Source organism: Psammomys obesus, unplaced genomic scaffold (genome assembly GCF_907164565.1).
Source record: "Psammomys obesus unplaced genomic scaffold, mPsaObe1.curated_primary_1811, whole genome shotgun sequence".
Classification (NCBI taxonomy): domain Eukaryota; kingdom Metazoa; phylum Chordata; class Mammalia; order Rodentia; family Muridae; genus Psammomys; species Psammomys obesus.
The window spans coordinates 1,547,085-1,573,707 of NW_026596396.1; the positions used below are offsets into that span (position 1 = coordinate 1,547,085).

The 26,623-nt window shown below is 38.1% G+C and overlaps 1 protein-coding gene across 1 annotated transcript in view; it reads right to left on the reverse strand.

Moving 5' to 3' along the window:
* Shroom4 (shroom family member 4) overlaps positions 1 to 26,623 on the reverse strand; it is a 226,703-nt gene that overhangs the window by 97,505 nt on the left and 102,575 nt on the right. Inside the window, exon 2 of the mRNA XM_055597542.1 lies at positions 20,977 to 21,128. Within this exon, the coding sequence (XP_055453517.1) occupies positions 20,977 to 21,128 (152 nt within the window). The remainder of the gene's footprint in view (positions 1 to 20,976; positions 21,129 to 26,623) is intronic.

The window sequence follows — 26,623 nt, forward strand, 5'->3', positions numbered from 1 at the left end:
GAAGTACAAGCAGTTGAAAGTGGCTCTAAGTAGAGTGCAAGCCTTTTCAGCGATGGTGGAGATAAAGAGAATTACATCTTAGGAGGCCTACTCAACCAAGTGAAGGAGTTTGGATTTTATCCTGATCATGATGGTCAACCTTGAGTGGTTTTGACAAGTAATGGGTTCATAACTGTATTTGCATTTGAAAAGATGACTCTGGTTGTAGCACAGAGACTAAATTCAGGAGGTAAAGAAAATGAGAAGACTGAAAATTAGGTGATCTTCTAAGACGTTGTTGTAGTACGGCAATAAGAAAAAAATGGGAGAAATTTTCAGTAGATAAAAAAGATCAGAGAGGAGAAAACTGGCTTTACTATGAACTATTTATATTTATAGAGGCACACAGATGTATTTTATCAGATTTGGAGATAAAATTTTAATATAGAAGGAACCCATGCAGGTTTGTAAAATTAGGAAAAGAAATGGGGGAGGGTCACCAAAGATGACAGGCTGACAACACCTGAAGGTTGGATAGGAATTAATGAAGTATTTCCCAAGAAGGAGACAATAAAAGCCACAGCACAGGTAAAAGAATGTACAAAAGAAAAGCTGTACTCTTCTGGAATTCAGGAAGCTAAGATAGAAAAAGACATGTAGACCTGGCTGTAGGGAGTCATAAATGTTCGGGCAGAGTACTTCTATTTATTTTTGAAGACAATCAGGGCATATTTGAAAAAGGGAATTACAAGACCCAGGCTGGCACAATAGAGACCTCATAACTCATGAGGTTTACCTGAAGAACAATTATTGCTAATTGAAATAAATACTGAGATGTATTTTAGGAAGATTAATTTGGCAGAAGTGCAAAGAATGGGTTGGAGGGCATCCAGATTAGAGGTAATGAGTCCCAGGCAGTAGTAGAAAAAAGGCAAAGAAGATGGATGACATGGATAATAGAATCACTGCAGAAGGAGCTCAGAAAGGGCCTGGGGGAGAAAAAGAAATTGAAGAGAGTCTATAGTTGTGAGTTTGACTTATAGAGATGGGAAGAATGCCATCAACAGGGGCCTGGGGAGTGAGATATCAGGTCAGAGGTAACCCACATCTTGAAGTAGAAATCTGGAGCTCAGGAAGAAGTAAAGAGAGAAAAGTGATCTGGCAGTCTTTTGTATCCAGAAGAGGTCTTGGAAGTAGGCCATTTCATAAAAGAAGAGTTGGCCGAGGAAGACTAAGGTAAAATATAGGATTTCAAGCTTACTTAAGTACAGAAAGGGGTTGCTTCTTTCAAGTGCAAGAATGCTCCCTAGAGGAGGTAGCAAATGTGAAAAACTCCTGAAATATTGGAAGGAAACAGATGCGTAGACAGAAATTATGGTTTTGAGTCCTGCTTCATCATTTTGAGTTGTGTGGTGGCAGGAAAGTCATCCCTCATTGTAGGAGTGTAGTACAGTAGAGTTACAGAAAAATAATGATGGCAGATAGTTCTAACGACACAGATCCTTTGGTTGCAGCTTCACTCAGGTGTATGGCAAGTCTTTGGTTTAGCAAAGAAGGATAGAAAAAATTTAGGTTGAGGAACAACATAGCAAAGGCAAAATATGGAAATTAGAGGTCTGTAGCTCAGTGGTATTAAATGCCTGCCATGCACAAAACCCTTTAGTTTTTTTTTTAAAGCGTTATATGGAGTCTCAAAGTATTTTTCTGAGAATGATTTATAACAGAGACAAGTAAATTTATTTTGGAAAGGGCCAGGTATCAAATATTTATAAAAGTATAAATAAATAAAATATTTTTATTCATTTTCTAAAGTGCAATATTTTCATTCATTCTTTAAAGATTTCTTATGTGCATTCAATCTTGCTTTGATCCTGTTACTCCCATTCCTTCCCACTACTCCTCCCAGACACACCCTCTATCTCACCATTCCTTTCTAAACTCTTTTTTTCCAAATCATTTTTTAATTATTTTTATTTTTATTAATTACAGTTTATTCACTTTGTATTCCCCCCTGTAGCTCCCTCCCTCCTTCCTTCCCAATCCTACCCCCTCTCTTTCTTCCCCACTTGTGTCCCTCCCCCATTCTACTGATAGTGGAGGTCCTCCTCTCCTTCCCTCTGATCCTAGTCTATCAGGTCTCATCAGGACTGGCTGCATTATCTTCTTCTGTGGCCTGGTAAGGCTGCTCCCCATTCAGAGGGAGATGATCAAAGAGCAGGCCAATAAGTTCCTGTCAGGGAAAGTCCCTGTCTCCATTACTATGGAACCCACTTGGACACTGAAATGCAATGGCATACCTCTGTGCAGGGGTTCCAGGCCATCTTCAGAGTGGTCCTTGGCTCTTCCTAAACTCTTATCATCTTTTTTCTATAACCCATTGAGTCCAATTTTGTACTGCTTATATTCTTCTGAGTTATCATCATGCTCCACGTATGCAGGGCCACACCCTTAAAGAAAACTTACTCTCCAGTCCCCCAAAGGCATCAACTTCCAATAGCTCCTCAAATAGAGGTGGGGCTCATTAGTTCCTGCCCACTCCAAATTGGAATGTTGACCTGCTTGATCCTGTATTACAGTTGTACAAGCAGACATAGCTTGTATGAGCTCACGAGTGCAGTGGTCTTATCATATCCAGAAGATACTGCTGTGTTCTGGTCATATCCAATTTGACTTCTGGCTTACAATCTTTGTACCCCTCTTCCATACTGGTTCCTGAACCTTTGGAACAGGGGTGTGATGTACACGTCCATTTTATATGTAAGTTTTATAAACCAAAGTAGATTGAGGAAAATTTTTTTCTACATCCTGTTATAGTGACGTAGGAAAGACTCTGGAATTTTTTTCCTTAGCCTGATATTGAAGTAACTATGAATAACACTAAATGATAATGACATGGATAAAGAATATCCTCACCCTTCATCGTTCTTGTAGTCTAGCGATAAGAAAATTTCTTAACCATATGGGCTATACTTGCTTATGATTTATTGGTCAAGGAGGCCCCAGAGGCATCCCAAACAGTGCAGGCTATAACCATTAGCTCTAGTTTGACTTCTATAACTAGGTAGTAGCACCATACTGCTGAAGGAATCATACACTTCTGTTGCAGGACAGAGAAAATCAGCATTGAAATGACAAAGAAACTCCTTCTGATGGCTAACTTTTATAGTTATGGAAGGTGTTTTGCAGGCTGCTGTGGGAGAAAAGACATTATTTTATATAGCCCTGGACCCTGTATGCTACAATAATGACCTACCAGGCAAGATGGGAGCAGTGGTGTCTGTTGTAGTAAATAAAAAATGAGTATTGGGCTATATAATGTTTATTATAAGCCCTAAGATTATCACATACATAGTACATAATATTGTGTACGTCACAGTGGCAAGACTTGTTTGGTGGTGGTGGTGGGCTAAACTAATGATTTTTATGAATAGATTTTGGCCTGCTCCTTAGAAGGGAATTCATACCTGGTAATGTATAGTGAAAACCCATGTCTATGGAAGTCATAGGCCCTTAGACATAACATGTTTTTCTAAACAGTCAAAACTGCATTTTAAATGCTTATATTTAATGTCCACAGATTTCTTTGGCTTCTAATCTTGGTCAGAGAAGTTTCTTACACTATGGGTCATACTTAAGGTATCATTATTGTTGAAAATGCTGAGAAAAAGAATCTGTATGTGCTCAATCATAGACAGGATACCTATATCAATGATGTCTCTGCCCCTAAAGACTAGGAAACATTGCAAAAGATAGGACAGAAAGAATTTAAGAGCCAGAGCATGAGGAGATATGTTGTGAAATGCTGGCCTCTGATATAACACGGCTGTTGCACAGATGAACTCATAGCTGCTGTGGTTACCTGTACAAGATCTCTACAAGAGCAAGCCAGTTAAAAATTTAAGTAGTAATAGGAACCAGGACTATCTCTGACATGAACTGATTGGCCTGCTCTTTGTTCACCTCCCCCTGACCGAGGAGCAGCCTTACCAGGCCACGGAGGAAGACATTGCAGCCACTCCTGATGAGACCTGATAGACTATGTTCAGAAGGAAGGAGAAGAAGACCTCTCTTATCAGTGGACTTGGGGAGGGGCATACGTGGAGAAGGGGGAGAGAGGGTGTGACTGGGAGGGGAAGAGGGAGGGGTTTATGGGGGGATACAAAGTGAATAAAGTGTAACTAATAAAAATTAAAATTAAAAAAGAAGAAGAAAAATATTCAAGTAATGGAAAGGAGAGGAGTTCTAGAGGACCCCAAGCTAAAAAGACCTATTGGCAGTTGATAGCCAAGGAGATGGATAGTCATTTTTCATTAAGGGATTGGAAGTATAGCCACTGGTAGGTAGGTTGTTTATGCCCTAGTATATGATCTCATACCCGTGTGCATACAGAAAGCACTAACTGGACTCTGGGTTAAATGAAGGAAGGAAGGAAATATGCAGTTGGGAGAGATACATGATGGTGGGGTCTTGGGAAGTCAGTTGGAAGAAAAAGTTAGGTTTAATTACGATCAAGATACATCATATACATGAATGAAATAGTCAGAGAATAAAAATAACAAAAATACAAATACATAATACTCAGTTGTCAAGCCATATTGAATAGGTGGTAGGCTAGATTGGCTTGCCAAACCCTGGGATAATCCTTAGCAGATCCTTGCGGTGCATTGTGATAGTAGAATGCTACAAGAGCCAGAGCTCCTTGAATCAACTGATGGAGTCAAATAAAATTTTCTACAAATGGTCACCCAAGGCCTAATGTGAAGGACTCTAGAGAAAGAAATGGAAATGGTCAGTTCTGATAAGTAGGAAATGAAGAATCATAGAGTTGATAATCAGCATGATATTCTTGGAAAATTCACTGCTCCAGAATAAATAATCAACAAGATACACTAGACAAAGTTCAAGTGTGAGCAGAGATGGGGATAATAGCTAACTCTTCTTACTGCCTTCTGAGCAATGAAGGTCACTGAGAAGTTTTCAGTAGGGGATAGATATAATTGGATCTATATTCTGGATTCATCTTTGTACTAACACTTTGGCAGACAGATCTGAGACAACAGAGAACATAATGAAATAGTTCAGAGAAGAGATAAGAAGGGACTAGACTAGGGTAATCACAGAGAAAGTGGAAAGAAGAGTAAAGACTCTGGAACTAGCTAAAGGGCAACCAGAGCTCTCAGTGACAGAGAGCAATGAGTCAAGAATGACTGTTGGATTTCTCACTTTGATGGATCATCTCATTGAGTGGATGATGGTGTTATCAACTACTACTGGTAAGGAATGGTAAGGGCTGCAGAACGAGTTCCGAGTTATACATACTGCATTTAAATGTCCTGTTGGATTTTCCTGTGTTGATTTTTATTGGTATTCTGAATATATGATTATGAATTTTAAGGGAGATTAGAAGTAGAAATACACTCATTAGCACTGACCTGGTAGTGGAAGCAATGAGGTAACGAAAGTTGAAACAAAGAGTGAATGGCATATCTCAGATTAAATAAGTCGAGTTAGCAAACTATGAGCCATGGTGGCTAGAAGGTGGTAAATAGGAGAGAATGAAATTGAAGACTTCATAATGTAGAAGAACAGGATGAAGAGAATGGTGTATGCAGAAGCTGATAGAGAAAAGGTCATTACTACAGAGTTGAATTTAGTTTTTCTCTACTGATTCTGGAGAATTGAGTCCTGATGCCTCAAGGTAGTGCTTATCAAACTGTTAGCTTTTCATTTAGAAGTGTTATTTAAATATATAATTGGAATAGCTCCCACTACTCGTGAATTTTGATTCAGTAGACTTAATATGGCATCCAATAAAATGTATTTATAACTATTTCCTACATCATGCTCACTAATGAATACCTGATCCAAAACATCTATCGTATAATTAATTTCTCTCTAATGGATCTATACACCTTCCTTAGAAAAACTGAAATAACAGTGACAAATATTCTGTGTTCAGTGACTTAGGAACCCTGGACAAGAAAGACTGTGTCAAGGGGTCAATGATTGCATGGACTATAACTATGCCCTTCATGATTGAATTTGCAGACTCAAGCAAAAACCTGGAATCCAATAAATAATTGCTGACTTAAATGCTTGCCACAGCTAAATATGGCACTGCAGGCTTGTAACTCCAGGGACTTGGAGGCTGAGGCAGGGCAATTATGAGTTCAAGACTTGGATTCAGAAAATGAGAGAGTTTAGCAATGTCCACTGTACAATCAGTAGTATAAATTGTTAATCCAGAAAGGTTTTTTATCCTTAAAATTGACTGTCCAACATAATCTGATTGGCTTGCTCTTTGGTCACCTCCCCATAAGGGGGAAGCAGCCTTACCAGGCCACAGAAGATGACAATGCAGCCACTCCTGATGTGATCTGATAGACTAAGATCAGAAGGAAGGAGAGGAGGACCTCCCCTATCAGTGGACTTGGGGAGGGGCATTCGTGAAGAAGGGGGAGGAGGATGGAACCAGTAGGGGAGGAGGGGGGGTTTATGGGGGAATACAAGGTGAATAAAGTGTAATTAATAAAATAAAATAAAAAGAAAATAGAAAAAACACTGACTATCCAAGACCATAAAATATGTGGCCATCTAAAAGAACAGTGAAATTTCTCAGTATGGCATCTTGAATTGTGAGAGAAAAGATGATCATGAATCAGGTGTAAAAGTATAAAATATAAAATAGAAACATGTAGGTTGATTGATAACATGTATAAGGAAAAGAGAATGAAAAAGGCTGCTTTGAGTTTCAAATGTTAAAGGATATCACAATAGAGTAGAGGAGTAAGTAAGCCAGGGCAAGTGAAAATATTTTTTCATTAAATTATTTCTTGTTTTTTTGTTTTGTTTTGTTTTGTTTGTGTAGGCTGTTCTTGATCTCGTTATGTATCTAAGGCTGCCCTTGAATTTCCAAGCCTCTTGTTTCTACCTCCCAAGTACCACAACCACATGTACTGGGATTACTAGCATATGCCACCACTTGGCAAAACAAAACAAAACAATTTTTTAAAAACCAAAACAAACAAAAAACCCAAAATCAACCAACCAAAAAATATGTGTTTTTATCCATTATTTTTCCTTCTTTTTTTTTTTCTTCCACTACCAAGTTTTATTTTAATACACCTTTTTTTCCCTACTGGGCACCAAACCAGAGGCCTTGTGCTAAGTAGGCACTGTACCACTGAGCTTTGCTTTGTTTTGCGTTGTGGTACTGAGAATGGAAACCTGGACCCAGGGCTTGACATATGCCATGCAAGTGCTCTACCACTGAGCTGAATCATCAGCTATTTAAAAATCACTTTATACAAATCTTTGGGCTATTCACATAATGAAAATTATCTGTGCACATTTTCAGTGGACATTCAGTTTTTAAATCCCATTCATATATGTTTTTATGTGTTGTGCATATTTCTTCTTAAGGGCACTGCCAAGTATGTGTTTAGCTGATACTGTGAGTAGGAGCTCTTTCTTTGTACAGCTTCTAACTGGTTATTGTGGTCTAGTGTTACTTTTAAATTAAATTTGTTCTTCTTTGACTTCTCCTATAAACTGATTCTAACACCATACAGTTGGCTCATTAGACTTAAATTCCAGCATATGTTCATTTCTAATCCTGTATGAGTCAAGATTTTACCTTTCTTCAAAAGCTATCTTTTGCCACATGAACTGTTATCGTCCAATATTTCTAAATTATATTTCACAGGCTTGCATTTATGAACTTTACATCTAAACTAATAAATAGAGGATCCCGTTTGGGTTATAGTATCAAAGTAGTGTTTGTTGGCTTTGAAAACAACCTGAATAATTTTGCAACATTTTCAGATTTATAACATTGTCGTAGGGTCTAGACTATTTTGAAAACTTTGAAAGTACTCACTGATTGAAAGCATGTGAACCTGGAAGTTTCTGCTTGATTATTATTGTTGTTTTCAGTGTTTCTGTTGTTAGGCTCTTTTATTATAGATGTTCTCAATAATTTTGGCATTTAAAAGTGAAGTAGATATCTTAAGTTGCTCTGTGATTTCAAGATTTCCTAAAATATACTTATTATAATTTAGAGTTAATTCCAGAAACTACTCCAGAACCAATGTTATTTATCACTTACCATTTAAATTTTATTTATGATTCATCTTTTTTTATTTGATTAAATTTTGTGGAGGCTTACCTATTTAATTCATCTTCCCAATCCCTAAAATCAAGCCCTTGGCATCAATATTATATTGGATTCTTAGATATGCAATTTGATTCTTCATTTTTAATAAAATATCTGTTACATATTTACTTCTGAATATTAATCTCAAAGTTTTCGCAAGTCGTATTCTCACCTTTCTTATTTTTATTAATTTGCTATTTTTCTTTGATCTGATATTTGCATGTAAGTGTGTTCTATTGTTTAAATCTGTAAAGTTTCTACATTATCATCAGAAACAAAGCCAATGTAACTTCTACTGCTAAGAATTTGCATATATTTTCTTTGTAACATAACATATAATCATGTTTTGGTGATTCATGAATTTATTATTATTATTATTATTACTATCATTTATTACAATTTATTCAATTTGTATCCTGCCTTTGGCCCCCTCCCTTGGCTCCTCCTAATCGCACCCTCCCTCTTCTCCCCCTATATCCCTCCCTTAGTCCACTGATACAAGACAGCCTCCTCCCCTTCTACTTGACATTAACCTATCAGAACTCATCAGGACTGGTTGCACTTTTTTCCTCTGTAGCCTGCCAAGGCTGCACAGCTAAGGGGAAGGAGAAAAGAGAGCCTGCCACTGAGTTTATGCCAGAGAAATCCCCTGCTCTCCTTAGTAGGAAACCCACCTGGAGATTGAGTCTATGGGCTACATCTGAGCAAGGGTTTTTGGTCTTCATGCACTGCCCTTGGTTGGGGTATCATTCTTTTCAGGGACCCCAGTGCCCAGGTTTTTTGGCTCTGTTGGTCTCTTTTTAGAGTTCCTGTCCTCTCCAGGTATTTCTATCTTCCCCTTTCTTTCATAAAATTCCATGAACATGCCCAAAGTTTGGCTATGAGTCTCATCATGTTTCCATAACTCGATCAGTAGAGTCTTTCAGAGACCATCTATGGTAGGCTCCTGTCCTGTTCCCTATCTTTTTCTACTTCCAATGTCTATCACATTTGCCTTTCTGAATGAGGATTGAGCATCTTCCCTAGGGTCTTCATTGTTGTTTAGATTTAGGACAATACATTTTAGTATGTTTATCCAATATTATATGTCTAATAACCACTTATGAGTGAGTATATACCATGTGTGTCTTTCTGTTTCTGGGTTACCTCACTCAAGATCATCTTTTCTACGTCCCACCATTTGCCTGCAAATTTCATGATTTCCTTGTTTTTAACAGGTGAGTAGTATTCCATTGTGTAAATGTACTGCAATTCCTGTATCCATTCCTCCACTGAGGGACATCTAGGTTGTTTCCAGATTCTGGCTATTGTGAGTAACGCTCCTATGAACATGGTTGAACAGACGTCCTTGTTGTACAATTAAGGATCTTTTGGATATATGCCTAGGTGTGGTATAGCTGGATCTTGAGGTAGCACTATTCCCACTTTTCTGAGAAAGCGCCAGAATGATTTCCAAAGTGGTTGTACAAGTATACATTCCCACAGCAATGGAGGAGGGTTCCCCTTTCTCCACATCCTCTCCAGCATGTGTTGCCACTTGAGTTTTTGATCTTACCATTCTGATGGGTGTAAGGTGAAATCCCAGGGTCGTTTTGATTTGCATTTCCCGAATGACTAAGGACGCTGAATATTTCTTTAAGTGTTTCTCTGCAATTTGATATTCCTCTGTTGAGATTTCTCTATTTAGCTTTGTACTCCATTTTTTAATTGAATTACTTGATTTGTTGCTTTTTAACTTGTTTAGTTCTTTATATATTCTGGATATTAGTCCTCTCTTAGCTATAGGGTTGGTGAAGATCCTTTCCCAGTCTGTAGGCTGTTATTTTGTTCTAATGACACTGTCCTTTACTTTACAGAAGGTTTTCAGTTTCATGAGGTCCTATTTATTGACTGTTGATCTTAGAGCCTGTGCTGTTAGTGTTGTGTTTGGGAAGTTGTCTCCTGTGCCAATGAGTTCTAGGTTCTTCTCTACTTTTTCTTCTAACAGGTTTAATGTGTCTGGTTTTATGTTGAGGTCTTTGATCCATTTGGACTTTAGTTTTATGCAGGGTGATAAATATGGATCTATTTACATTTTTCTACATGTAGACATCCATTAAGGCCAGCACCATTTGTTGAAGATGCTATCTTTTTTTTATCGTATTGATTTGGCTTCTTTGTCAGAAATCAAGTATCAGTAGGTGTCTGGGTTTATTTTTGGGTCTTCTATTCAATTCCATTGATCCACTATTCTGTTTCTAAGCCAGCACCATGCAGTTTTTATTACTGTTGCTCTATAGTACAGCTTGAGATCAGGGATGGAGAGACCTCCAGAAGATCTGTTATTGTACAGGATTGTTTTATCAAACCTGAGTTTTTTGTTTTTCATATGAAATTGAGAATTATTCTTTCATGGTTTGTACAGAATTGTATTGGTATTTTGATGGGAATTGCATTGAATCTGTAGACTACTTTTGGTAATATGGCCATTTTTAGTATGCTAATCTTACTGATCTATGAGCATGGGAGATCTTTCCATCTTCTGATATCTTCTTCAAAGACTTGAAGTTTTTTTTCATGCAGGTCTTTTACTTGCTTGGTTAGAGTCACACCAAGATATTTTATGTTATTTGTCGCTATTGTGAAGGGTTTTGTTTCTCTAATATCTTTCTCAGCCTGTTTGTCTCTAGTATACAGGAGGGCTACTGATTTTTTTATTTAGTTAATTTTGTGTCCAGGGACTTTGCTTAAGGTTTTATCAACTGAAGGAGTTCTCTGGTAGAATTTTGGGGGTCACTCAGGTATACTATTACATTACCTGAGAAAAGTGAAAGTTTGACTTCTTCCTTTCTGATTTGTATCCCCTTGATCTCCTTTAGTTGTCTTATTGCTCTACCTGGAACTTCAAGTACTATGTGAAGGAGGTAAGGACAGAGTGGCAGCCTTGCATTTCCCCTGATTTCAGTGGGATTGATTTTCTCACCATTTAGTTTGATGCTGGCTATAGGCTTGCTGTATATTGCCTTTACTTTGTTTAGGTATTTGCCTTGTGTCATAGAAGAAATTTCCCCAACTTAAAGAAAAAGATGTCCTTAAGCATACAAGTGACCTACAGAACACCAAATATACTAGACCAGAAAATAAACTCCTCACATCACATAATAGTCAAAATACTAGATCAACACAGAACAAAGAAAAAATATTAAGAGCATCCAGAGAAAAAGGCCAAGTAACATACAAAAGTAGAACTATCAGAATCACACCAGATGTCTCAGCAGAAACTATGAAAGCTAGAAGGCCTGGACAGATGTAATGCAGACTCTAAGAGAATACAGATGTCAAACCAGATACTATACCCAGCAAAGTTTTCAGTCAACAGAGATGGAGAAAAAAAAATTCCATGACAAAACTAGACTTAAACAATATTTACACAGCTACCCACCCCTACCGAAGATACTAGATAAGAAACTCCAATCTAATGAAATCAACTACATCCAAGATAACACAGGATATAGTTAACCTCACAACAACAACAAAAAAAAATAAACCAAAAACCAAACCAAACAAACAAACAAAAACAAGCACACAAACACAGTACCACCACCAACGCCACAATAAAAGGAAGTAACATTCATTGGTCACTATTATATATGAACATCAATGGACTCAACTATTCAATAAAAAGGCACAGACCAATAGAATGATTGCAGAAACAGGATCCAGCTTTCTGCTGCATCCAGGAAATTCACCTTTGCAACAATGAAAGACACTACCTCAGAGTAAAGGGCTGGAAAATTTTTTTTTCATGCAAACAGACCCAGAAAACCAGCTGGAACAGCTATCTTAATATCTAAGAAAATAGGATTCATGAATACTTAAAAGTAATAAATTACTATTTATAAATATTTATAAATTTTATTAATGAATGAATGACATGTTTTTCTTTTTTTTTAATTTTATTTTTCTCATTAGTTACATTTTGTTAATTCTGTATCCCTCATTCCCTCCCCAGTCCCACCCTCCCTCCCTCATCTCCTCCCTTTCCAAGTCCATTGATACGGGAGGACCTCCTCCCCTTTCATATGACTCCGTTTTGTCCGGTATTTTCAGGACTAGCTGCAAAGTCCTCCTAGGTGGCCTAAGAGTACTGCTCCTCCCTTGGGAGGTGGGGAGGTCAAAGAGCCAGTCATTGAGTTCCTGTTAGAAATAGCCCTTGTTCCCCTTACTATGGGAAACCAATTGATTACTGAGATATCATGGGTCACATCTGAGCAGAGGTTCTAGGTTTTATCCTCTCATGGTCTTTGGTTGAGTTTCCATCTCAGAAAAGACCCTGTGCCCAGATATGTTTGGTCCTTGTGGAGATCCTATCCTTTCCACATCAAACTCCCCTTCTTTCATATGATTCCCTGCACTCTGCCGAGGGTTTGGTTATGAGTCTTAGTATCTACTTTGGAACACTGCTAGGTAGAGTCTTTCAGATGCCTTCTGCGGTAGACTCCTGTCATACGTTCAATGCATATCCCATTTGTCTTCCTAAATGAGGATTGATCATCATACCCCGTGTCCGCTTTCTTGATTATCTTCTTTAGATGTATAGATTTCATTATGTTTATCATATCTTTTAGGTCTATATAAGCGAGTATATTCCATGTTTGTCTTTCTCCTTCTGGGATACTTCACTCAGAATGATTTTTTTCTAGATCCCACCATTTGCCTGCAAATTTCATGATTTCCTCTTTTTTGATTGCTAAGTAGTATTCCGTTGTGTAAAAATACCACAATTTCTGTACCCATTCCTCCACTGATGGACATTTGGGTTGTTTCCAGGTTCTGGCTATTACAAATAAAGCTGCTACAAACATGGTTGAAAAAATGTCCTTATTGTGCACTTGAGCAAATTTTGGGTATATGCCTAGCAGTGGTATAGCTGGATCTTGAGGAAGCACTATTCCTAGTTGTCTGAGAAAGCGCCAGATTGACTTCCAAAGTGGTTGTACCAGTTTACATTCCCACCAGCAATGGAGGAGGGTTCCCCTTTCTCCACAACCTCTCCAGCATGTGTTGTCACTTGAGTTTTTCATCTTGGCCATTCTGATGGGTGTAAGGTGAAATCTCAGGGTCGTTTTGATTTGCATTTCCCTGATGGCTAATGAGGTTGAGCATTTCTTTAAGTGTTTCTCTGCCATTCTATATTCCTCTACAGAGAATTCTCTGTTTAGCTCTGCTCCCCATTTTTTAATTGGATTACTTGGTTTGTTGCTTTTCAGCTTCTTTAGTTCTTTGTATATACTGGATATTAGCCCTCTATCAGATAAAGGGTTGGTGAAGATTCTTTCCTAATCTGTGGGCAGTCGTTTTGTTTTGATGACGGTGTCCTTTACTTTACAGAGCTTTTCAGTTTCATGAGGTCCCATTTATTAATTGTTGCTCTTAAAGCTTGTGCTGTTGGAGTTCTGTTCAGGAAGTTGTCTCCTGTGCCAATGAGTTCTAGGCTGTTCCCCACTTTTTCTTCTAACAGATTTAGCGTATCTGGTTTTATGTTGAGGTCTTTGATCCACTTAGACTTTAGTTTTGTGCAGGGTGATAAATGTGGATCTATTTCCATTTTTCTGCATGTAGACATCCAATTAGACCAGCACCATCTGTTGAAGATGCTATCTTTTTCCATTGAATGGTTTTGGCTGCTTTGTCAAAAATCAAGTATTCATAGGTACATGGGTTTATTTCTGGGTCTTCTATTCGGTTCCATTGATCCTCCTTTCTATTTCTATGCCAATACCATGCAGTTTTTATTACTGTTGCTCTGTAGTACACCTTGAGATCAGGGATGGAGATACCTCCAGATGATCTGTTGTTGTACAGGGTTGTTTTGGAGATTCTGGGTTTTTTGTTTCTCCATATGAAGCTGAGAATCTTTTTTTCAAGGTCTGAAAAGAATTGAGTTGGTATTTTGATGGGAATTGCGTTGAATCTGTAGATTGCTTTTGGCAGGAAGGCCATTTTCACAATGTTAATCCTACCAATCCATGAGCACGGGAGATCTTTCCATCTTCTGAGATTTTCTTCAATTTCTTTTTTCAGAGACTTGAAGTTTTTCTCAAACATGTCTTTCACTTGCTTGGTTAGAGTCACCCCAAGGTACTTTATGTTATTAGTGACCATTGTGAAGGGTGTTGTTTCCCTAATTTCTTTCTCAGCCCTTTTGTCTTTTGTGTACAGGAGGGCTTCTGATTTTTTTGAGTTGATTTTGTACCCTGCCACTTTGCTGAAGGTGTTTATCAGCTGAAGGAGTTCTCTGGTTGAATTTTTGGGGTCACTCATGTATACTATCATATCATCTACGAATAGTGACACTTTGACCTCTTCCTTTCCAATTTGTATCCCCTTGATCTCCTTTAGTTGGAATGACATGTTTTTCAACTCTTCCAAGTATTTCCATTTTGTTCCATACTTAAGTTATATCAATGTCTTCAATCCAGACATTTTCATAATTGCTCTTTTATACTGCTAACATGTTTTTCATCATATATTTGAAGATCATGATTTTTAAGTAAAAATGGTCACTTAGTCACAAAGTGCCAACCATATCCAAGGAGCTGGTGGTAATCAACAGCTGCTAGGAGAGGGCAAGTTCATTTATTTAAGGGTGTGGTCCTGATAAATCAAAACTGGCTCAGTAGATGACCACACAGTTCCAAGTATATAAACAGCACTAATTGGATCAATAATTTGTTTTTTAAAAATAATCCATGCACGTATAATGCGTGGTAGGTATGGAATTTCGGGTTGGATCTGGGAATTGATAGGGAGGGAAATGAATATGATCAATATACAATGCATAATACTCTTAAATATGTAACAGGATATTGAAAATGGATTATGGAATATGATGCCTTTAATGTACTTTAATATTCTATCCACATAAAATAAATCTCTTGAGAATGGCATGGCTTTATGGTTCTTATTTTCTGTTTGTTTCAAGTAGAAATTTGACCTGCTAAGATGCTATTTTTGGAGCATGGATTGATTGGAAAGAGACAAAACTGAATGCTGAGAAGCCAGTGGGAAGTCTCTCAAAATAGTACAGGTGAGAAAATATGAGTGATTTAATTAAGACAAAAAAAGCAAGGTTTAAAGCAAGTTAGATATATTGAGGCTTGAAATTGCTTGAACTGAAGGCAAGTAAACCAAGAGGAAGCACATCAATGGCACCTTGATTTCTCAGTTAGTTAACTGATATTTAAAAAGCAATACAGGGCTGGGGATGTGGCTCAGAGGTAAGCATGCCTACCTTGCCTAACATGCCCTGGGCTTGATCCTCAAAAGAGTGCACACATACATGCATATGCACGTACACATGTGCATGTGCACACACATATACAAACAAACACTATTTCTATATCTCTATATCATCCATCTATCTATCTATCTATCTATCTATCTATCTATCTATCTATCTATCTATCTATATCCGTATCTATCTATATCCGTATCTATCTATCTATCTATCTATCTATCTATCTATCTATCTATCTATCTATCTATCTATCTATATCCGTATTGGGTTTTTAGAATAAACCATTTTCTAAAAGTCTCTTTGAATGCTTATCTTCAAAGATTTAAACCAAGACCTAAAGCCCAGCCTTAGAGATTTGTCTGTAATTTACTTAAACAAAAGTCTTTTTACTTATGTCTAAGACAACAGGATGAACACTTATAACCTATAAGCACATCACACTTCTTTTATGTGCTAATTTACGAAGAACAGAAGCCTCTTTCATAAACTGGATGGAAAACTGGGACTAAACAAGAAGGAACTAACATCCTACACCCTGCCCATAATAGACCCTAAGGGAAGGTTAGGTTTTCCACAAGAGGGCAGCATCACTTCATAATTTATGCATTGAATGCCTCAAGCAGCAAGGTCTGAAGTAGGGGTGCTGAAAAGGTAGAAAAGGTAGGTACTGGGAGCCACTCCTAATTGGTTTCCCAGAAAATCATACTCTGTAGTCCAGGCTACAATGCACATCGCAGTTATAATGCATTTACCATCTAACAGTGTTTGGCTTCTTTTATACATCAGAGAAGGGAATGGACTGAAATTCCCTGTTAAGGAATTATGTATCTATGGCCAAACCACCTTGATTTTCGAAGCTGATCAAGTTCAGGTCTGATTAGAACTTGAAAGGAAAAAGAAATATGTAAAAGGCATTTTGTATAAGTTGTGTGATTTAATCATCACAATAACAATACTATTCAAGGAATCAAAATTTCCACGTTATAGAACAAAGGAGTAACATCCAGGGAGCTATCAATACTAACAACAACTCTTATCAAGTGCTCCCTCCATAAAATGTTGCTAAAAACATAAATCATACCTAATCCAAAGTGAAAAAGACTTTGCTAGCAAACTCATAGGCCTTGAAGACCATCGTTAGCATTAGAAAAGCAACACTTCATACATGCTAGAATCAGTGATAGCATAGTAATTGTATACTTCAAGGCACTACTAACTGTGATGTCTATAACTGAAAAGATATTACATAATACTAGATACCAGAAGATCATGCAAACAAACAAACACCAAAAAACAATGGGATGCTATATAATCTGCCCTGTAACCCAAAACACTTACCCTGTCTCTTTTAAAAAGATTGTTTGGCTAATGACATTGAGCATTTCTTTAAGTGTTTCTCTGCCATTCGATATTCCTCTACAGAGAATTCTCTGTTTAGCTCTGTTCCCCATTTTTTAATTGGATTACTTGGTTTGCTGCTTTTCAGCTTCATTAGTTCTTTATATATACTGGATATTAGTCCTCTGTCAGACAAAGGGTTGATGAAGATTCTTTCCCAATCTGTAGGCAGTCGTTTTGTTTTGATGACAGTGTCCTTTGCTTTACAGAAGCTTTTCAGTTTCATGAGGTCCCATTTATTGATTGTTGCTCTTAGAGCCTGTGCTGTTGGTGTTCTGTTCAGGAAGTTGTCTCCTGTACCAACGAGTTCTAGGGTCTTCCCTACTTTTTCTTCTAACCGATTTAATGTGTCTGGTTTTCTGTTGAGGTCTTTGATCCGCTTGGACTTTAGTTTTGTGCAGGGTGATAAGTATGGATCTATTTGCATTTTTCTACATGTAGACATCCAGTTAGACCAGCACCATTTGTTAAAGATGCTATCTTTTTTCCATTGTATGGTTTTGGCTTCTTTGTCAAAGATCAGGTATCCATAAGTGTGTTAGCTATTAGGGAAATACAAATCAAAACCACACTGAGATTTCACCTTATACCCATCAGAACAGCCCAGATGAAAAACTCAAGTGACAACACATGCTGGAGAGGTTGTGGAGAAAGGAGAACACTCCTCCACTGCTGGTGGTAATGTGAATTTGTACAACCACTCTGGAAGTCAATCTGGCGCTTTCTCAGACAAGTAGGAATAGTGCTTCCTCAAGATCCAGCCATACCACTCTTAGGCATATATCCAAAAGAGGCAAAAGTACACAATAAGGACATCTGCTCAACCATGTTTGTAGCAGCTTTATATGTAATAGCCAGAAGCTGGAAACAGCACAGATGCCCCTCAACTGAAGAATGAATGCAGAAACTGTGGTACATCTACACAATGGAGTATTACACAGCAATGAAAAATAACGAAATCATGAAATTTTCAGGTAAATGCTGAGACCTGGAAAGGATCATCCTGAGTGAGCTGTCCCAGAAACAAAAAGACACAAAAGGTAAATATTCACTCATATAGACATATAATATAGGATAAACCTACTAAAATCTGTACATCTAAAGAAACTAATCAAGAGAGAGGACCCTGACTAAAACACTCAATCCCCATCCCAAAAGGCAAAGAGGATGGACATCAGAAGAAGAAGAAAACAGGGAACAACCTAGGAACCTGCCACAGAGGGCCTCTGAAAGGCTCTGTCCTGCAGACTATCAAAGCAGATGCTGAAACTTATGGCCAACTGTTGGGCAGAGTGCATGGAATCTTATGTAAGAAGTGGGAAATAGTAAGATCTGGAGAGGACAGGAGCTCCAAAAAGAGAGCAACAGAACCAGAAAATTTGAACACAGGGGTCTTCCCAGAGACTCATACTCCAACCAAGTACCAGGCGTGGAGATAACCTAGAACCCCTGCACAGATGTAGCCCATGGCAGTTTAGTGTCCAAGTGGGTTCCATAGTAATGGGAAGAGGGACTGCCTCTGACATAGTCTGATTGGCCTGCTCTTTGTTCACCAACCCCTGAGGGGGGAGCAGCCTTACTAGGCCACAGAAGATGACAAAGCAGCCACTCCCGATGTGATCTGATAGACTAAGATCAGAAGGAAGGAGAGGAGGACCTCCCCTATCAGTGGACTTGGGGAGGGTCATGTGTGAAGAAAGGGGAGGGAGGGTGGGATCGGGAGGGGAGGTAGGAGGGGCTTATGGGGCATACAAAGTGAATAAAGTGTAATTAATAAAATAAAATAAGATTGTTTGGATAAATGTTTGAATGTTACATGGGATCAATGGACGAAATGATAATAGCTCTCCTTCTGGTTTGGTTGCTGAAGTGTCATCAAGAAAGGAAGTTTTGGTGGACAATAAGGAGATGGGTCAGGGTTAGAACAGCGTACTGTATTTAAAATGCTATCAGTGTATCTAAATATAAATGTCCAAGAGGAAATTGATTATATGATCTGGGACAGAAGAGACAGAATCGCCCACATACAGATACAAATTGAAACAGGAGAAGCCAGTGAGCTTTTTCCATATTATAATTTCCATATTATGTTGAAGCAAGAAAAGGTGGAGCTACAGAAAACACAGTGGCTTGGGCATGATTTAAAGTAATGGCCAAGTAATAAAGAAGTCTGGTTAAAACATGGACAAAAAGTAGAGCACAAAGAAATAAACAGAATATGCAGAAAGTCACAGTTTTATATAAAAGTGTTATAATGTGGACCAATTACCAAATGTCTTTTATAAATCATGTATGATGAAGACTGAAGATAATCTACTGGCTTTGATAATAAGGCAACATTTTGTGAATTTGACAGTTATTACATCTGAATTATAGATGCCAAGTTCAGACCATAGGGATCCTAAACTTAATAGAAGATAGAAAAGTATATGCCATAAGGAAAGATTCTGCTTTTGAGACTATAAACAAAAGGAGGAAAACAGCAGTAGCCAGAGGGAGAAATATAATGGAAGGTAATTTGCATTTTTCCTCTAATAATAACATATTATAGTTTATATCATATGATATGATGTATTATATTAATCATTCTTTAATAATAGCAATGATGTAGAAACATTGGCATGTAGATAAGATAAAGGAAACCAACCAATAAAAAGAAAAAGCCTGAGCTCTAGCAGCTCAAAGTAGAGATGCAGCAGAAAAATGAAAGAAATGATCTTGGAATGGAGTTCAAATGTGAGAGCACCTTCCTAGCATCAGGAGGCCCTGATATATCCATCCTGAGCACCACAATAAAAAAGTATGTGTGTGTGTTCCTAAGTACATAAATACAACATGTTAAGTCCATATCAAATTACTTGTATGTTTTCAGGGTTGACCATTTGGTACTGGATAACAAATTGGTGTTGGTGTGCTCTTCCCTGGGGAAGACTGTTTCTCTGGTGCCTAGTAACAAAGAAAAAAAAAAGGCCATGGATTTGAAAGAGTACAAGGGAAGAGAGTTTAAAGGGAGGGAAAAAAAGGGTGAAATTATGTTATGGCCTTATAAGCTCAAAAGCTAAAAAAAAAAGATCTAAAAATTGAAAAGAGTTGACATGAATAGGCAGACGCTTTGGCAGCAGACTATAGGCAATGGTGTCTCTGCCCTCGCTTTTGCTGCTATAGCTCCATTTATCCAGAATCTGTCTATGGTGGATGGTTTATTTTTCTAATTTTATCCAACTTTTTGCTCCAATTTTAATTCCTCCCTTGAATCTAACCCTGTGACTCTTATCTAACATGATCTCTTTTTTTCTCTTTAATTAGCAGTTTCTGTCGGAACAATCCATGTAACAAACATGGACAATTCCGTGAAACTTTTTGTTTCTTTAAAAATGCAATTTTTGGCTACACTCAGTGGTAGGCTCTCTGATCACCTCCTGCTGGGGGAGGGTGCGGCCTTGCCAGGCCACAGAGGAAGACAATGCAGCTAGTCCTGATGAGACCTGATAGGCTAGGGTCAGATAGAAGGGGAGGAGGGCCTCCCCTATCAATGGACTGGGGAAGGAGAATGGGGGAGAAGAGGGAGGGAGAGTGGGATTGGGAAGAGACAAGGGAGAGAGGCACAGCTGGGATACAAAGTGAATAAATAATGATAATAATAATAATAAAAAATAAATAATGATAATAATAATAGTAAAAAATAATAAAAATGTTTTTCACAGAAAAAAAAATTATTGGTTCCTTGACATACTTTTTCACCTGCTACACTGTACATTTCTCATGGGTAACATTTCTGTCTTGGAGTTTGCCATAGCCTCCAGACAGCCTACCATGGCTGGCAGTAGGGTTTCATTAAATCTCCGTTGATATATGATAGTTGACGACTCTGTTATGACAGAGGAGATAGAAAATCTCCTGTGTTACACAGAGCCTTGCAAGTTTTGAGACACTGAGTTCCAGAATAGCAAATGGGTCCTGAAGAAGCCTTTATATAAAGGAGTACAATGAGTATATGGCAGTGTCAAAATATCAACTGAAGGCCCTTTGTCCACTCTGCTTTAGTTGTCTGCACACTTCTCTTCACATGATATATCTCTTCTTGATGGTAATGATAGTGATGCTACTTTATTGAGACTTTATTATCATCAGGTACTTTTCAGTGGCCTCTGCACCTATACCTTACCTCCTGACAATCAGCTTGAGGATCCTGAAGGAGCCTTTAATAAGGATGAGGGCCTCTTGGCGGGAGCCATATAATGGAGTGCCGTTGATATTCACCAGCTCATCACCAGTTCGCATCTTCTGAGACAAGGCTGCCTTGCCTCCATCTTCAATCTGTGTTGCAGAGAACAAAACAGAAAGCAGATGGTAAGGGGATTTCTGCCCCATAAGTTTACTTCCTGACTTCTTCTAACCTTGTAGACACAAGTAGGTTTGGGAAACAGCTCCATTCAGCTTTAAGAAGAGCTGAGGAATGGATCACAGGCCATTGACTACTGAAGGCAGAACTTGCACATGCTCTTGAGAACGGAGGCAACACAGAAATAAGGCAATTCCTCCCTAAAAGAATGAATAGTTCATATGGGAAGATAGCATTTCCAAAAAAAAAAAAAAAGAATTGATGCTAAGAAGGAAATCCATAGTGTTGCTAAAGTAGCCCCAAGGCTTGGCAAAATGTACATTCAAATTAGACCCAGGAAAACTCCATCAAAAGTGACAAATCTTTTCCTACCTTTGGACAGGATTTGAAGTCTGACAAACTTGTGTTTTAACTTTGGCTCGAATGCTTTCTAGCTTTGAGGTCCTGAAGTTACCCACCACTTTAGAATTAAATTGCCTTATACGCAGACTATAGATAACAACAGCACCCATCTTAAATGATTGTTAGATCACCTGTTTGAGTCCTCAGAGTTCTTAACTCAATATGAGTTCTGATTATTATAACAAGGGGGTTGATGCTGAAAACCTTGATCGTGACTTCCAGCTTAATATTCTGTAATCAGAATCTCCAATTCTAAACATAAAGTAAGTATAAAGTACATTATATTCATCTTTTCAACACATTCCTAAAATATGCCAACGAGCATTTGGCAACAGCTAGGAATGTGTTTACTAACCCACCACAACCTAAACATTCCTTGTGAACAGGATCATCTTGGCAGAAATGTTTTAAGGGTGAGGGACACTAAAAACAAAAATAGAAGCAAGAGCTAGGAGGATAGGTAAAAGTAAACCAGAGTAGCTCTGAAGACCTGGGTTTATAGCACATTTGATATATAATATTCTGCTCACAATAAAAGTGAATTCCATCTGTTTGGTTATTAATTCCATCTAGAGTAATGGGGACATCTCATCCATCATAAATTCATTCTCCAAGTACTTAATGTATTTTAGTATGCAAAGACAATAAACACACTAAGTCGTAGAGGTGCACAAGGGGGGAAAAAGCTCTCAGTTCCTAGCCTAGAAGGGAATTATTGTTTAAAGATTATATGCCCACTGAGATGATCAGGTTAAATCCAGCCTACCCATATTAAGTGTTCTGGGGAATATGGGAAGTAAGAATGATTAATATAATTCTTAGGGGAAGGAAGGTTCTAAATGAGATCAGTAAGGGCTGACATTTAAGGTGACTATGATTATACTAATCTTTCTCTCAGTCTTTAATCACTGAACTTGTGCCCACACCACAAAAGTCAGAATATTGTTCTAAGTTGGTCAGCTTTTGTGAACTCTCACGTAGAATCCTTTCAGTTCAAAGAAATAAATATTAATTTGGGATTTAAAAAAATCCCATTAAAGAAATTGAAATTGTGGGTAAATAACAGCATTATTAAATATAATGCTGTAACCCAACATTTTTTAACCTCTGAGAAATCATAGGATAGCCAATTCAAATATACACACACATACACATACACATACTCATGCCCCTACAAACAATGAAGTCAAATACACAACAAATGGACATGCCAACTCAGATGGGGAAAAATTCACAAGCTATAGAGAACCAATGAGTCCCGAAATGGGAGAATTGGTGTTCTCAAGGAATGAGCTTCTTGATAAGTTATCCAAATTTAGCAGTCAGCCAGAAACTAAATAGTCTCAGCAATTACCTCATGATGAATGGATAGATAATACATAGATACATAGATAGATACATAGATACATAGATGATAGATATGGACAATATATGTCTATATATGTAACAATAATAATTTTTAAAGACATCAATAATTTGAAAGGGAATAGAAAATGTGGGAGGAGTGGGAAGAGAAGGATGAAACTTAAGTACAGTGCTCAAAAATTAATTAAAAAATTAAATTAAAAACAAAATTAAATAGCTTAAAATTTAGAAGGCAAATAGACAATATTAAAAGCTATACAAGAAGGAAGTATTACTCTCCAACGAAATGAGAAATATCAGGATAACATCAGACCTCTTGTCAGTGATGTTTGAAGCTACAAAAGCATGAGATGGCATATTCCAACTACAGAAAGCCAGTAACGACTAAGATCGCTACATCCAGCAAACTTATCATGCAAAAGTGATGGAAAATAAGGAAACTTCAAGACAATCACAAGCCATGCTGTTCATAACAACCAAGGTAACATTGCAAAAGATACCAAAAGAAATACTAACAGGGGAAGAAGAATGTCTCATTCAAAAAAATCATAGGAAAGAATTAGTTTCATAAGAGAAATTAAAAAGAGACAAAAAGCTAGGTAGGAATCCACCACATTTAACACAATAAATCAGAAAGCCCTAATTCTAATTCATGAGACAGAAAGAAAAACAATAATCCAGATAAATGAAAATGTAAACATCAAAATAATAGGAGTTTTACCTATACTGAGAGGTAATACTCTCAGTATTACCTCTCAGTAATAGCTTTAATTATAAATGATCTCAACTTATTAACAAAGAGACACAGACAGGCTCACTGGACTTAAAAACAAAAACAAAACAAACCTAAATGGCACTAGCTTTTGTCTTTAAGAGAAACATCAGGACTTAGGCATGTTTCCAGATTCCAAGATTGCGGTGACCAGTGCACACTGTTTCTGAAGGGCAGAGGATCCAAAACTCTGAAACTTGTGAGTGGATGGGCGGCTGAAGCCAGAGATCTACTTTGAGGCTTCCTGAGCTAGAGGGGGACAGCTTCGTGAGCTGGGACAGATTGGATTCAGGTCTCCTCCTCCAGTGGACATCTCCTGGGGTCTTAGAGTAGTGAACTATTGATCCCCTGCACTTTCAGCTGCACTTTTTCTGGCTCCCACAGGGAGTGCATAACCTTAGGTATGGGGATTCTTTACTATAAGGGCCAAACAGGGGATACAAATCTGAGAGCAGAAACTACTGTGGGCCTTCTGTGCTTACCACATACCCCTGCAAGTGAGTTCGTGGGCTGTCTGCATTTTCCACATACACCTGCAAGTGAGTGCTTCTGTGAGAGAGTGCATACAGAGCCCCAGATCATGAGTCCCTCTAAGCCAGCAGCCACACTCTCACTGTGGGTAACATAGGGGTCTCTGGGACAACTTTCTCAACATTGAAGCCCCTGTTCTGTGGGTCTCTCAGTGGAGTCCAGGCAAACAATTCCTGGAAACAATTCCTGGAACCAAGATGGTGCAGCCCAGACAGATCTGAATGCTTGGAGCATAATACTGAGACAGGCCTGTGGGCTACTGAGCCATTCAGGGTCCCTGCTCACACATACTGCACCTATGATCAGCACCTGCTCCACAAAATGCACTTGTGCTCTTCCTGTACACTTCATTCTTCCAGGCAGGCACACTGCCACACACACTCCTGTGCTTCCACACTTGTGACTGCAACCTTCCTCCCTTACCTGCATCTGAAACACCATCACCTACTCTCAAACCTGTGGACCTCTCTCATCATCCTGAAGAATACTCCAGACTCCAGAGACAGACAGACTCAGTCTGCAGTATATACTCTAGGAACAAACAGCATAGGCTACAGACCATCAAATGGCTAGAGGCCAGCATAAGAACACATCCAACAAAAATCAGGACATCATGGCTTCACCAGCAACCCCCAAAACAATGGATATGTGAATTCATCAGAAACACAGGAAAATGATTTCAAATCTATGCTTATTGAGTTATTAGAGGCACATAAACAGGAAACAAACAAAACTCTCAAAGAAATACAGGAAAATATAGTCACACAAATAGAGGCACATAAAGAGGAAACAAAAAAAAATAGAGCCATCATGTAAAGACAGGAATCCACATTCAAACAGATGAAGGAAATAATGCAATACATGAAAATAGAATTAGAATCAATAAAGAAAACACAACGGAGAAAACCCTGGAGCTGGAGAACTTAGAGAAAAGATCAGGAAGCACAAAGGTAAGCATCACAAACAGAATACAAGAGAAAGAAGAGAATCTCAGACGCTGAAGATTCAATTGCAGAAACTGACAAATCTCTCAAAGGAAAAATTAAAAGCAGAAAAGTTCCAAACACAAAATATCCAAGAAAAAAAGGACGCCATGAAAAGACAAAATGCAGTCTTTTAAAAATTACTCTGGAAGCTCGACATGGTGCCCACCTGTAATCCCAGGACTCTGGGAGGCTGAGGCAGATGGATCTTTGTGAGTTTGAGGCCAGCCTGGTCTTCAAAGTGATTACAGGACAATCAAGGCTATACAGAGCAACTCTGTCTAAAATTAAACAAACAAACAAACAAAAATGGAATACTCTGGACTGGTTGGTCAATGGAATTGAATAGAACATCCAGAAATAAACTAACATACTATGGACTCTTGATCTTTGATGAAGGAGCCAAAACAGCATACAATGGAAAAAAGACAGCATCTTCAACAAATGGTGCTGGTCTAACTGGATGCTTACATGTAGAAAATGTAAATAGATTCTTATTGATCATCCTGCACAAAACTGAAGTCCAAGTGGATCAAAGACCTCAACATAAAACCAGACACACTAAACCTGTTAGAAAAAAAGTAGAGAAGAGCCTTGACCTCATAGGCTTGGGATACATCTTCCTGAACAGAACACCAACAGCACAGGCTCTAAGATCAACAATCAATAAACGGGACCTCCTGAAACTGAAAAGCTTCTGTAAAGCAAAGGACACTATAAGCAGAACAAAACAACAGCCTATAGACTGGGAAAGGATCTTCATCTTTATATCTGACAGAGGGCTAATATCCAAAATATATAAAAAACTTAAGAATTTAAACACCAACAAACTAAGTAATCCAATTAAAAATGGAATACAGGGCTAAACAGAAAATGTCCAATAGAGGAATATCAAATGGCAGAATAACACTTAAAGAAATGTTCAACATCCTTACTCATCAGGGAAATGCAAATCAAAACGACCTTCCACCCATCAGAAAGGCTAAGATAAAAAACTCAACTGACAACACATGCTAGAGAGGATGTAAAGAAAGGGGAACCCTGCTCCATTGCTGTGGGAATGTAAACTTGTACAACAACTCTGGAAAGCAATCTGGCGCTTTCTTAGAAAAGTGGGAATAGTGCTACCTCAAGATCCAGCTATACCACACCTAGGCATATATTCAAAAGATACTTAATCATACAACAAGGACATCTGCTCAACCATGTTCATAGGAGCTTTACTCACAATAGCCAGAATCTGGAAATAACCAAGATATCCTTAACTGAGGAAAGGATACAGAAATTGTAGTATATTTACACAATGGAATACTACTCAGCAATTAAAAACAAGGACATTATGAAATTTGCAGGCAAATGGATGGAACTAGAAAAGATCGACCTGAGTGAGGTAACCCAAAAGCAGAAAGACACACAG